The sequence below is a fragment of the Balaenoptera borealis genome (assembly GCF_965194805.1).
Source record: "Balaenoptera borealis genome assembly, chromosome: 1".
In the NCBI taxonomy this organism is placed as follows: domain Eukaryota; kingdom Metazoa; phylum Chordata; class Mammalia; order Artiodactyla; family Balaenopteridae; genus Balaenoptera; species Balaenoptera borealis.
The window spans coordinates 143,679,348-143,692,060 of NC_138860.1; the positions used below are offsets into that span (position 1 = coordinate 143,679,348).

General features: G+C 42.2%; 1 protein-coding gene across 12 annotated transcripts in view; it reads right to left on the reverse strand.

Annotated features, from left to right (window-relative positions):
- Positions 1–12,713, reverse strand: part of FGGY (FGGY carbohydrate kinase domain containing) — a 409,967-nt gene that overhangs the window by 132,571 nt on the left and 264,683 nt on the right. For all 12 annotated transcript variants that reach the window (XM_082357732.1, XM_082357725.1, XM_082357730.1 and 9 more), the window contains one exon: positions 3,447–3,554. In XM_082357732.1, coding sequence (XP_082213858.1) covers positions 3,447–3,554 — 108 coding nt within the window. The remainder of the gene's footprint in view (positions 1–3,446; positions 3,555–12,713) is intronic.

Sequence of the window (12,713 nt, forward strand, 5' to 3'; positions counted from 1 at the left end):
CTCAGACAGATGAAATTGCAAAGGCTCCAGAGCCAGAAAAGATCCTATCCTATTTTTTTCTTCATCCTGAAGTTAACCAGATGGAGATTTTTTTTTAAAGTACCAATCTATTCATATACTTGGAATGAAGGATTTTGCTTTGTGATGGAAGATCTGTATTTAATTGTAAAAATGAAACAAAATATCTTTTTTCCAAATCTAGAGTTTAGATAAATTTTTTCTTTTTCTTTTTTCCCTCTCTTCTTTCCCCTCCTTTACTTCCCTTTTCTTCTTCTATCTCTTCCCTTCTGCTTTAGATGATATATTTACAACTGCATGTTTATAATATATTCTGGACAATGTAATAACAGAGCAGCCACTTTCAGACATAGCATATGAGAGAATATGTACATATGAAACACGGAATAAAAGCAATGTAACTTCCTCTTACGGTGTTCTGTATGATGACAACAGGCTGTAAAACCAGTGATAAACCAGAATAAGTAAATGGAAAGGAAAGGTGAGTACCAACGGAAACAGGTAAAAAGGCCATTGACAGTGCATCAGGAATCTCTCCAGGCTGTGCTTGCTACCCTGAGTTTCAGTTCCTCATCTGTAAAATATGGATAATAACTGTACCTAACTTATAGGGGTATCAGAGGATTAAATAAAATAGGACATGAAAAGCTCTTGGAGTTGAGACTGGGGTATAAGTCTTCAAAATAAATATTAGGCATTGTGATTATTATGAGTATCATTCAAGGATTAACATGATTATATATATATATAAATATTTCCCACAGGAAAACGTACTCAATAAGGTACAATTATTGTTGTTATTATTATTACCATCATCATTGTTATTATTTTTATATCTCTTTACTTTATAGGTGGTTTCTGTCTCTTTGCTTGGCCTCTCTGGACTGATGATTTATTGGACAGTCTGTTTTGTTCTTGATTCAGATTTTGCCCCATTATGCTAACTTCTCGACTTCCTTAGATTTTGCTTTCTGTAACCCATGGGTAAGTCAGTCATACCCCATTCCTACGTCCAATGAAACTCTATACATAGAACTGCCCTAAGTGTAACTCTACATGCAACTTCATTGGTTGATGATGCAAAATCAACTAGCTAGATAAAGACCAGCAAGTCCCATGATTCTTGTCAAAAACCATAGTGGACTATTATGAAGATTTTATTAATGGTCAGAAAAGGGTCATTTTTTAAAATTTAAATTCAGGCTTAGGAAACAGGCATAACAAATTCTTGCCCACCAAGATACGTCATAATGTTTGGGCAAAGATGGCTTATATCCATAGCAACAGAGCCAACTCTGAGTCAAATACTGGGAAAAGCATTTCTAGACTGACACAGATGGTCAATTAGTAAACTAACTCTCTGAAAACCTGTTGATGGACAGCTTCATGGACAATGCATCCTGCACAAAGAGTCAGTTTACTGGATTGTTATCCTTGTTAAAAAAGACTCTGGGTTGTGTCTGTTATGAGTTCTGGTTCTCCTAAGGGTAATTATACCATGATGTGGGCTTGAAAAGGGCTATGTTTCAGTAACGGGTTTTCTATGTGTCATAGAAAGGGAGTGGATATTTAAGTTGAAAGTTGTGTAAATACATGACACTAGTTTAAATAGGAGACTGTAAAGTTTCAATCCCACTGTACCTTAGGCATAGAGTGATGTCTTTTTCTTGACTTTTCTAGAAAAGTCTAAGTGGTTATTAAGACCTATCAGATGTTATTTAATTTATACTCACTGTGCTTCCCTACTAGACAATGAGCTCCTTAAAACCAGGGACTAATGGGGGACTAGTTCATGTATCTCTACAGCCTGGCACAAGAGTGAAGGCACAAAACATGCTCTTTGAATCCAGCCACCACCTATGTGTGCATCAACTTTGAGAGAGAACTTGAGGCAGCTAAGAATAAAAGAGAAACACACTAAGAAATGGAAATCAATGGTTATTTGTATCCACATCCAGCTTGAGATCAGATCACTTTTGATTTGGCTGGACATTTAGAAGAGCTGGTAGGGGAGCAGACCATAAACAGATGACTTCAATGCAACATAGTGAATGTGAGGCTGAGTAATTGAGCCTGGGTCTTATTTTCCCTTGCTTTCCACATTTAATCCCTCCGAGGTCCGCTGATCTCTTGACCTCAATTCTCAGTCATTATTGCCACTGTCCATTATTGCCAAAGTCCTCATGGCTTTTTGTCTGTGGACTAACCTATTAAAGCTGGTCTCTCTTCATCCAGTGGTGCACCCTCAGGCCTTCTTCCTGACGGCTGCTAGCCAGTTTTTATAACAGAGGTCTGACAACACCCGTCACTATTCCAATCTTTCACCTATTCCCCGTGGTCTACTACCTGAAGTTCAACTCCTTAGCATGTTTTACAGGGACTTCTTCTGTTTGGTCCCTGCCCAGCTCTCTAACTTTTATTGTAAGTCATTCTTCTAAGAACAGTTTATGCCACAACTGAAATTCTGCAATTACCCTCAAATAGGCCTTGCTATTTTTTACTCCCATGTCTTTGTTCCTATGCAAGTTCTCTTACCTAGAAGAATATCCCTACCTTTCTTTGTCTGGTTGGTCCCTATTTATCATTAAGGTGCAGTACAAATGCTTTCTCCCCTGCAAAGAATTCCTTAATCTAGTTTTGTGCGAACTCTGTGCCTTGTACCTCTGGTATAGTACTCATCTCACTTTTATAGATCTTCTGTCTTCCCTATGAGATGACCCCATGAATTCAACACATTTTCTCCAAGCACCTTCTACAAACCAGGCGCTGAGCTAAATACAAAGAGAAGTATGATACAACCCATGCCTTTAAAGAGTGCATAGATTTCTGGAAAAGACAGATTATCTCAGAATGTGCTAAGAACTGGAGTTACATCTTAAAGATCAAGTAAAACTAGCAAGTGATAAAGAACTCTCCGAGTAGGGAAAGAAGCATATACAAAGGCACAGAGGAGTAGAATAACAGGAGCCATGGGGAAGCTGTGAGTAGGGCAATCTGGCCTTAGTGACAAGTACATGGGTGAGACTGGAGGGGACAGACCACAAAGGGAATGATGTGGCCAGCAAACTATCTGAGCTATGTCCCAAGGGCTACAGGGAACCATTGAAGGATTCTGGCTGGAGATTAACATAGTCCTTTTTACAAAGTAGAATATTACTCCTGTTGCCATGAGAAAAATGGGTTGTTATGAGAAAGAAAGATAGGTGAGAAGATGGGTTAGTCATCAGTGCCTGGATCAACATTTATTCCTTTGGCAAACACAGGCTGCATATGCTCCATATGTGAGACTTTAGGCTAAGAGAAAGTTAATTCTTCTGATGTAGGAGTCTGCAAATCTTCCAGATCCTGGGTATACGGGGAATGTAACAAAATGGACTAGTCAAGGGTGTAAAAACATTAAAGACCATACGAAGAAAGTGTCAACTTACCAATTTTCCAGTAACGCTCTGGCCACCTTCATTCAGCCAGAAGCCAGGGACCATGGCTGAGAAATAAGGGCCCCAGACTCCTGGTACAAAGATCGGGTTTTTGCTGATCTGGAAGGAAAGGGGCAAAGTATGTGAAAATATTGTCCCTCAAGGCTAGAAGGAGCCTTACCCTCCTCCCATGTGATGTTTCTATGACCACGGAATTCAGCTTCTTATTAAATACCTTTGATGGTGGGGAAGTTAGTCCTGACAAAGGACAGGCCTGGCTTCACCTCTGGAAACCTTTCTGATAAACTCATTCAGGTGTCAAGGTAGCAAAAGAGATCATTTTGGAAAGAAACTGTTCCTGGCCAGCTCCCTCTCTGTGGTAGACTGATTGTAATAATGGTCCCCATTTTCTAGCCCTCCCTGCTTCCACCCACTGTGCAATGTGACTTCGCAGCGCCTCTTGTTGAGAGGTGGGGTCCCCACCCCTTGAGTCTGGGTCAACCTTGTGACTTGGTTTGGCCAACAGAATGAGGCGGAAGAGACACTGTGCACCGGTTTTCCAGGCCTAGGCCTCGACAACTGTGTGCTTCTGCTCTTCCTTCTCTCCCTCTGCCACAAGAACACGCCCCAGCGAGCCTGCTGGATGGATATGCAGCAAGCTGAGTCGGCTCAGTTGTCACACGTGACGTTTCAGATACATGAGAGGGCCCAAATAGGATCAGCAAATCCTTGTAGTCAACCAGCAACTGGCGAGCCCGAATCACCAGAATCAACCAGCCAATTGATAGACTTGTGAACAAAAATACATGTCCTTTTGTATTCCGCTAGGATTTTATGTTTGTTTCTAACCTAGCATTTTAATGGCATGAAATAACTGATATATCCCCCTCCTTCCACAAACACTTATTAGACACCTTATAGCATACCATTTCTCTCAACTGGGTGCTGAGGACACAGAGATGAATCAGAAAGAGTTCTTGTCTTCAAGAAGCTCCTCATCTCAGGGTAGTTAGATAAGTAAATAGTCAAATAGGAAACAGTGTGGTCCATGGGATGGTAAAGACAAAACATAGAATACTGTGGAGGGGCACAGCGGGTGAGGAATGAAATGGTCCAGAGATGGCTTCTTAGAGAATGGGACATAAGCTTAGACTAGTAAGATTTAGCCAGATGAATTAGAACAGGCATTCCATGTCAAGGGAATAGCTTGAACAAAGACATGCAGGTGAGAGAGATGCTCTCATTATTCAAGATACGGTAACATCTTTTTTTGGTAGCAGACCATGGAAGCCCATTAGGTGTTAGGAAAGGACATCAAGAGATGAACCAGGACAGGCAGGGATGGACCACGTGTTCACTCATCTGGAATGGCATGAGCTTCTCATCCACCAAGCAGGGATGAATGCTGAACTGATATTATGGTTGTGGAAGGGTGTATTAAAAGGTAGGGAGGAAAAAGGAGTTAGGCACACTGGGTCTACTCCTGCGTGTCTTGAGGCTGGGCAGAGAATCTGTTCATTCATTTATTCTACAAATATTTATTCAGCCCTTACTATGCCAGGCCCTGGGGATATAGAAGTGAACGGAATATAACCATAATTTCTGCCCTCATAAAGTTTATAGTACAGCACTTCAGCATATGGATAAACCTTCTTTAAATGTCTGAGCTCTAACTATTCTGGTTCTCTTTTCACTAAATGAGTGAGTCTTCAAATCAGCAAGAATTCCACCCTCCAAAGAGGAAGGGGGTGAGGGAAGGCAAGAGACTATACAATATTAGCAACTTTAAACTTTGTCAAATAAAGGTAGTTTATAAAAGGGTAAATTTAACACCTAAAGGAAAAAGAATAATCTCAGGGGGAAAAAAAGGTTTTCGTTTTCTTTTTTTTTTTTTTCCTGCAAGAAAAGACAGTTTAGCTTTCATTGACATATTCACTCATTCCTTTATGGGTTCAACAGATGTTTCCTGAGCTCCTACTGTGATCCAGGCACTGAAAGTAAATGTAAACAAAAGAGCATAGTCTCCACCTTCACGGAGCTGCTCTCTTCAGAGGGTGGCAGACTAGGGTGACCAATGATTCAGGTTTGGCCAGGATTCTCCCAGTTTTAGCACTAAAAGTCCTATGTCCTGGAAAGCTCTCGGCACTAGGCAAAAGGGACAACTGGTCACCCTAAGATGGACATCACACAAACGTATAAATACAAACTGTGATAAATAAATGAAAGAATATCAAAAGGTATTACAAGAGCTCATAAGTGAGGGACCTAATATATTCTAGGGGTCAGGTAAGGCTTTTCTGAAGAAGTGTTATTTGAATTAAGATGAAAACATACATAGAAATTATTCAGGTGTGAGTATATGTATATCTGTCTGTATTTGTATATGTGTGTGTGTGTGTTTGTGTTGGTATATGATACAGAGAGTGTTCCAGACAGAAGAAGCACACACTAAATGGTCTTCATTTTTGTCACTCTGTCTTTGCCAGTGGAAATTTTATCACATGCCAACTCTAGAAACTACTGCCCTACACTGCATGCCCCAGCTGCTTTGGGGTGAATAAGACAGCCCATGCCAAGCACTTGGGATCCAGGGCTTGGACAGGTGGATGGATACCCACCAAAGTCAAGCCATCTCTTTTCATGCCCTGCACCCCTTCCCTTCCAGAACTCTTCCAGCACCATTAGCCAGATTAGTTTCAGAGAGGTTGCATGTTGTCCACAGTCACACAGGTAGTAAATGGCCGAGGTGGGACTTGAACTCAGGTAGATACTGGCCTCAAACCCCAGGATATGCTTTTTAAAAAACAAACAAACAAACAAAACTTGTATACATAAATTGCTTAGGAGAGCTTTGCATCACCTCCCCCCACCGAAACCCCAAACCCCACGATTTAAAGATGTTCTTGCATCAGCTTTTGAAGAACTCCATTGGCAGACTGGGGCTCTGCTGATCAAAAATGGCAGGTGAAGGCTCTGCCTGGCTCTGTCCAGAAATTTCTGAGTTGGCTCCTGCTTGTGCTCACTCATTTGGAATGGCACACGCTTCTCATCAGACGTCATGACTAAAGCAAGGAAACAAGGACACAGAAATATGTTTCCCAGAGCACCTCTAATCACTCCCAAACTCTGGGAGAAAACAAGTAACAGTTTGTTTTGACAGAGAGAGAGAGTGAGCACATTCATGTATTTATGTGTGCTTTAATCCTTTGCAATAAACCTAAATACTTAAAAATATTTTTTGTGAAAGCTCTTTCCATGCTGATGGCTATCTTGGCCTGAAGGCTGCTCTGTGATCCAAAAGGAAGGAGCACATTTTACTCCACTAATGACAGGCGTCCATACAGGACACTGACTTTCCAGCAATAATGTGCTGTTGGCAACAACAACAGCTACGACTGACTGGGTACTTACTAAAGGCCATATTCTAAGCACATTGCAGGAATTAAATCACTTAATCTTCACAATGACCCTAAAGGGAAGAGTCTATCATTATTCCTATTGTACAGATGTGTAAACTGAGGCAGAAACTTAAATAGCATGCCCTAGGTTATAAAAATACAAAGTAGCCAGGCTCTATAGGTTCTGTATTTGTCTCTGCCAAAGTATGCCCTTGATTTTAGGCTACCATTGATTCTTTGAGTCCTTCACTTACTTTTCAAGGGCAGAAAGCAAGGGTCATTAGAGCCAACATAGACTCACTCAGATTGAACCAACCTCTTAGCCTTGATGACAAGTGGGTTAGGGAATCTTCATGAGCAAAAGACTTTTGATAAGTTTTCCCCCATACACTTGTGAAGAGCAGAGGAGAAAGCAAGGGCTGAGTCAAAGATCTATTTGATTCTATCCTGACTACCATGTTCCAGCCAGGTGACCTTATAAAAGGTAATCTTTCTGAGCCTCAGTTTCCTCAGTTCCAAAATGGGAAGAATGATATAAATATGGGAGGACTTTTGTGAAAATGAAATAAGCTGTCACATATAAACAGCTTATTATATGTTAAATACCAAGTAAACATTAGTGCTCCTTGAAATGAGGCTTGCATGGTGGGATAGTCAGGTGACTGGGATGAATGGCCACAGCCAAAAGTAACTGCAACCATTAAGGAGGTCTCTAGATTCATTCTTCGTTTTATTTAGTCAATGGTCTTAATAATGAAGTAGAAGATGACAATACAGAAGCAAAGTTTATATTTTCAGATGGTATAAACTTGGAAGGACTACTTATCATGAGCCAGGTCCAAATCAAGATTCAAACTTACTTTAAGAACTAGAACATTAAGCAAAATACAGCAAGAAAGTAGTTAACATTTCTTTGATCACACAGTTAAAATTCTGCACTTAAAAGGTACCGGTAATATTCTCTTCCATAATATTCTTTTTCATGGGTGGTGGTACATAAGTATTCAATTTAGTATTGTTTAAAGTGTATGTAGACCTTTGACACATTCTTTAATTATGTGTGATGTGAATAAAGTTATAAAAACCTGCAATAAAACAAAACATTTGGGACTTCCCTGGTGGTCCATTGATAAAGAATCCACCTTCCAATGCAGGGGATGCAGGCTCGATCCCTGGTTGGGGAACTAAGATCCCACATGCCGCGGGGCAACTAAGCCTGTGCGCCACAACTACTGAGCTTGCACGCCTCAACTAGAGCCCACGTATCCCAAACTACAGAGCCCATGCACCCTGGAGCCCGCATGCCACAACTAGAGAAGAGAAAACCCGCACGCCACAACTAGAGAGAATTCCACAGGCTGCAAGGAAGAGCCCACGTGTCACAATGAAAGATCCCGCATGCCGCAATGAAAGAGCCTGCATGTGGCAAGGAAGATCTCGCGTGCCGCAACTAAGACACGATGCAGCCAAAAATATATAAATAAATAAAATATTTAAAAAACAAAACATTTGTTTGCACACTATATGCTAGGCACTGAGATCAGCAACAAGGTTATAAAAATAATAAGGCAAAATAACAAGAACAACAACAATAATAATAATAGAAGAAGAAGAGAGACGAGGAAGGAGGGAGGAGGAGGGAGGGGGAAGAGGGAGGAGGAGCTGTAGGAGAAGAATTAACAATAAAGCATGGCCCTTTTCCTCAAGGAGCTCCTAGTGAGACTGGGCAGACAGAAGTGGAAATAAAAAAATTACAACGAAACATGCCAAGTGCTACAGTGAGGTGGGTGACAGGTGTGGTAGAAGCCCAGACTGCCTGGGAGAAGAGTGAGCACTTCACAGAGGTGGCCACATGGGAGCCAGGCCTTGAAGGACGAATAAGTGCTTCTTTAGGTAGAGAGGGAGGCCATCCCAGGCAGCAACGCTCAGAGTCATGAAGCTGTGCAAGCATCTTGATTCTCATGAGGGCTTAAAGTTCCACATTTTACTTTATATAAAAGTTCACATGGTTTGAAGGATGGGTATATTTTTGCATCAACATATCCTACTGCTTGTCAAAGATTCAATTTTTAAAATACGGTGGCTGAAAAAAAGTCTCAGTGAAACCACCCTCAAAGTCAGGCAGTAAGAAGAAGAAATTATAATATAGAAATAAGAAGAAGAAGAAATAGAAATCAAATAGTAATTGCTAACAGTTATTGTGGGCTTATTATGTGCCAGACTCTTCTAGGCTCTTTATAGACATTATCACATTTAAGACTCATGACAACCCAATGAGACCCAGTGAGGACCCAATGAGGTCCTATTATTATACAAACTCCACAAATGAGGACATCTAAGCTGAAGGAGGTCAAATAGCTAGTAAATACGAGAGGAGTAATTACAAGATACAAGCAGTATCCAAGGTATGATCTACCAACTTATTTTTGTCTCTAGATCTGACTCTCCTTATCTATAAAATAAATGGATTGGACTAGAGATGTTTAAGATCTCTCTTGTCTTTGAGACGAAGATTCTGGGAAGTTGAGTCATTCTCCCCTAGCTGGCCAATCAGAACTCTCCAGCAAGCTATTTCAACACAGACTCTGCCCTCACATGCCCTGGGGCTCATGGGGTTGCATGGGGCTACCTCTTGGGGCTTCTGTAAGTATCCACTTTGTTCTACTACCTCTCTGACCTGTGGCCAAGATTACTGGGGGCTCTTCTTGAGTGCCAACTTCATGGGTTATATTCAATGGCTACTATCTATAACATCTTACATTAGCTGAGTAAATATTCAGCACATACCTATTGGATACAGACTGAGTTCAAACTACTATTTAAATATAAAAAGACAGAAAGATGGGTGTCGAGAGCCATGTAAATGACATAATCCCTGCCCTGTCGAAGTTTACAATCTAGTAGGTATGGGAGGGCAGGATGGGCTGGGTAGTAACTTCGGGTATCAAGGGACTTCTGAGCGTACATTTGCATTCAGACTTAGAATAACACTACTAGTACATGGGGTCAAGCACGCACAGCCCGTTTTACAGGTGAAGACCCAGGGACGGGGGCAGTAAGCAAACTACCCAGGATCGCAAGGATCAGAAATGGTGGGGTTGGGATTAGAAGTCTCTCTCTATGTGCTCCTGCCTCTTTTCACGTCTGTCCCCAAGCTGGATCCATGAGTGGATGCCATTGGCTGACTTTGATCTAAGGCTATGCTACTGTCAGCTGAGTTTCCCTGCGCTGATAAAACCCAGGCGCCTGCTCACACCTCTTTCTGGGAGTGACGACTGGGCTCAGGGCAGGGAGCCGCTCCAGAGACGTCCGCTCTGCCTTCCCCCACCCCATCATCCCGAGCTTGGCCTAAGCCTCTGGCAGGGGCAGGAGGCAGGCTCCAGGCGCCAGTGGTCCTGGGAGGGAACAGGAGGTTTTGTTTTGAGTGTCTCCAGCCAGGTTGGGAATGTTCGAGGGTAGCCGCAGGCATGTGTGGGGCTGGGTATTTCCGTGGTGGCTCATCTCTCCCTCCAAATGGACTGTGCTATCGTCTTACTAGAAAAAAACCATTTATACACATTCCAGCCAACTCCCAGCTCACTACACAGTACAAAAAAGAGCACAGAGAATTCTGTTTATGAATGGGGGCTCTTAGCATTCACCTCTATTTTTGTACTTCTCAGATTGAACTGAAGTGAGCTGTTTGCCTCTCCTACGAAATGGTGAAGAACCACATCTTATCTTAAAGGCAGTAAATAAACACGGTTTAGTACAATAATATAGAGCATAGACCTTGGAGTCAGGAAAACCTGGTTTTCCATTCTGGTTTGGTCGCATCCTAGCCATGAACCTTTGAATCTCTTTGAGTCTCAGCTTCCTTATCTATAAATGGAGATAATCTCACCTACTAGAGTTTTGTGCCAGTCTTAAATGGTATAAAGTATATAATGATCCTAGGACATAACATGCTCTCGATAAACGTGAAACACAGATGGTTTCATTCTATTCCTTTTTGGGATAGTGGAAAGATGTGAGTCCAAAGACCCGGGGTCAGGTCCAGACCCTACCCCATATCAGCTCTGTCTCTCTGGTGGGCTCTTCTTTCTCTTCCCTCCTGGATTTTTCTTACTTACCACAACTCTCAGGGTCAGCTCACACACTCCCATGTGTATTATGATAATTTTTATGCTGTTGAGTTTCAAATTTTTATCCCAAACTCCGAACTTGCTCCTGAGTCTCATACAAGACATTTGACCTGAACATCTAATTGACATGTCCAAAATAGACCTTGTCATCCTTCCTCCTGGGGCTCCTCTCGTTCGGGGGGTCCCTGTCTCAGTGAATGGTACCCTATTTACCCATCCAGCAGGATATCATTCTTCACTTCTTGATCTCACTCATCTGCTCTACTGTAGGTTGCATGGACTATCAACTCTATTTTTCAAACACAAGCCTTTGCATTTCTCCCCACTGTCATTACATTAGTCAGTCCCACACCTTTTCTTGCTTGGGTTATTGCGACAGCAGTTAAACTGGTTTCCCTCCCCCAAATATTGTCCTTCTCCCTGCTCCTCCACAAGCCCCACTCAGAGACTCTAATTTCCATACCTGCACCCCAATGATCCTTCTAATACACAAACCTAATTATATCACTTCCCTTACTTACATCCTTTAGATGCTCCCCATGGCATGAGACCTTTCTGACCTGGCTTTGAGCTGTTTGGCCTAATCATACATGTGACCATTTCCCCCGCCCTTTGCCCCATCATTTTTTACTGCAGCAAGCCCATCAAGGCCCAGAAATTCCCCAAGAGAGAAACTGCCCTAGAAATTCCCCCAATTCCCCTTTTCTTTCTCATCTCTGAGTCTTCATCAATCCTCCTCTCTCTGACTGAAAGGCAGCCCCTCTCACTTTCCCCTGACTAACTCTTACACGTCCTTTTATAAGACTCCACTCCATATTACCTGCCCTGGGAAGCCTTCTCTAAACGCTGACTTCTCCGCCATTGCCGGGTTGAGTGTGCCTCCCTGCATCTTCCCTTAGCTTCCATATTGCAGGCTGTCCTAACACATGTTACATGTGTGAACGTATATACCTAGATCTATAAATACATACATAATAGGTACTTGATGATGCAATATGTACACAGTATGCTCTGTAAATGAAATCATCACACAAATGTAGAGCATGGCTAAAATTATTATTAACATAACAATCTCACTGGCATTAAGAGCAACAATAGAATATAACATATGTCCAATCACCTGTAAGTGACCCACGGTTAATAAAGCTCAGGCCTGCCAAATTTTCCTCTCCTCTATTTGGAGGTTTTGGAAAGGTTCAGAGTCCTCCAGTAAAGAGTTTGCCTTTCCTAGAAACCCAATTCCTTTATTTCAGTCTGAGCAAAACAAGAACACATGAAACCTGTTCACAGATGTCCCCTGGGGCTTAGCAGCCTAAGCGGGCAGGGAGGGCACTGAGCAGGTGTATCACCCAACCAAACGGTTCCCAAATCTGGGATGGAGGGAGGCTGCCAGATACTGCCTGCAATGTCCTGAATTATTTGCAAAGGATTTTGGACTCCTTAAGCCTCGTTCTTCCTCATGCTGAAAGCCACATGTGATCACAACAGAAATGTCATTCATATGTTTCTCATCCACTTAACGCAACTGAAGTTGATTGCAAGAGAGACTAAATAGCCAAGGAAACTTTGGGGTCTTCCTAAAGTTCCCCTCAGTTTCCTTTCCCCTGCAGACCAGAAGCCACACTTGGCCTTCCCTGTACAAATGCCTGACTGGCTCCAGGGAGCTTGGACTACCTTCAGCTTTGGAAGCTCTGAGAGCTGTATGACCCCAAAGATGTAAATTCATATCTTGCATCTTTTTCACAGCCCAAACAACC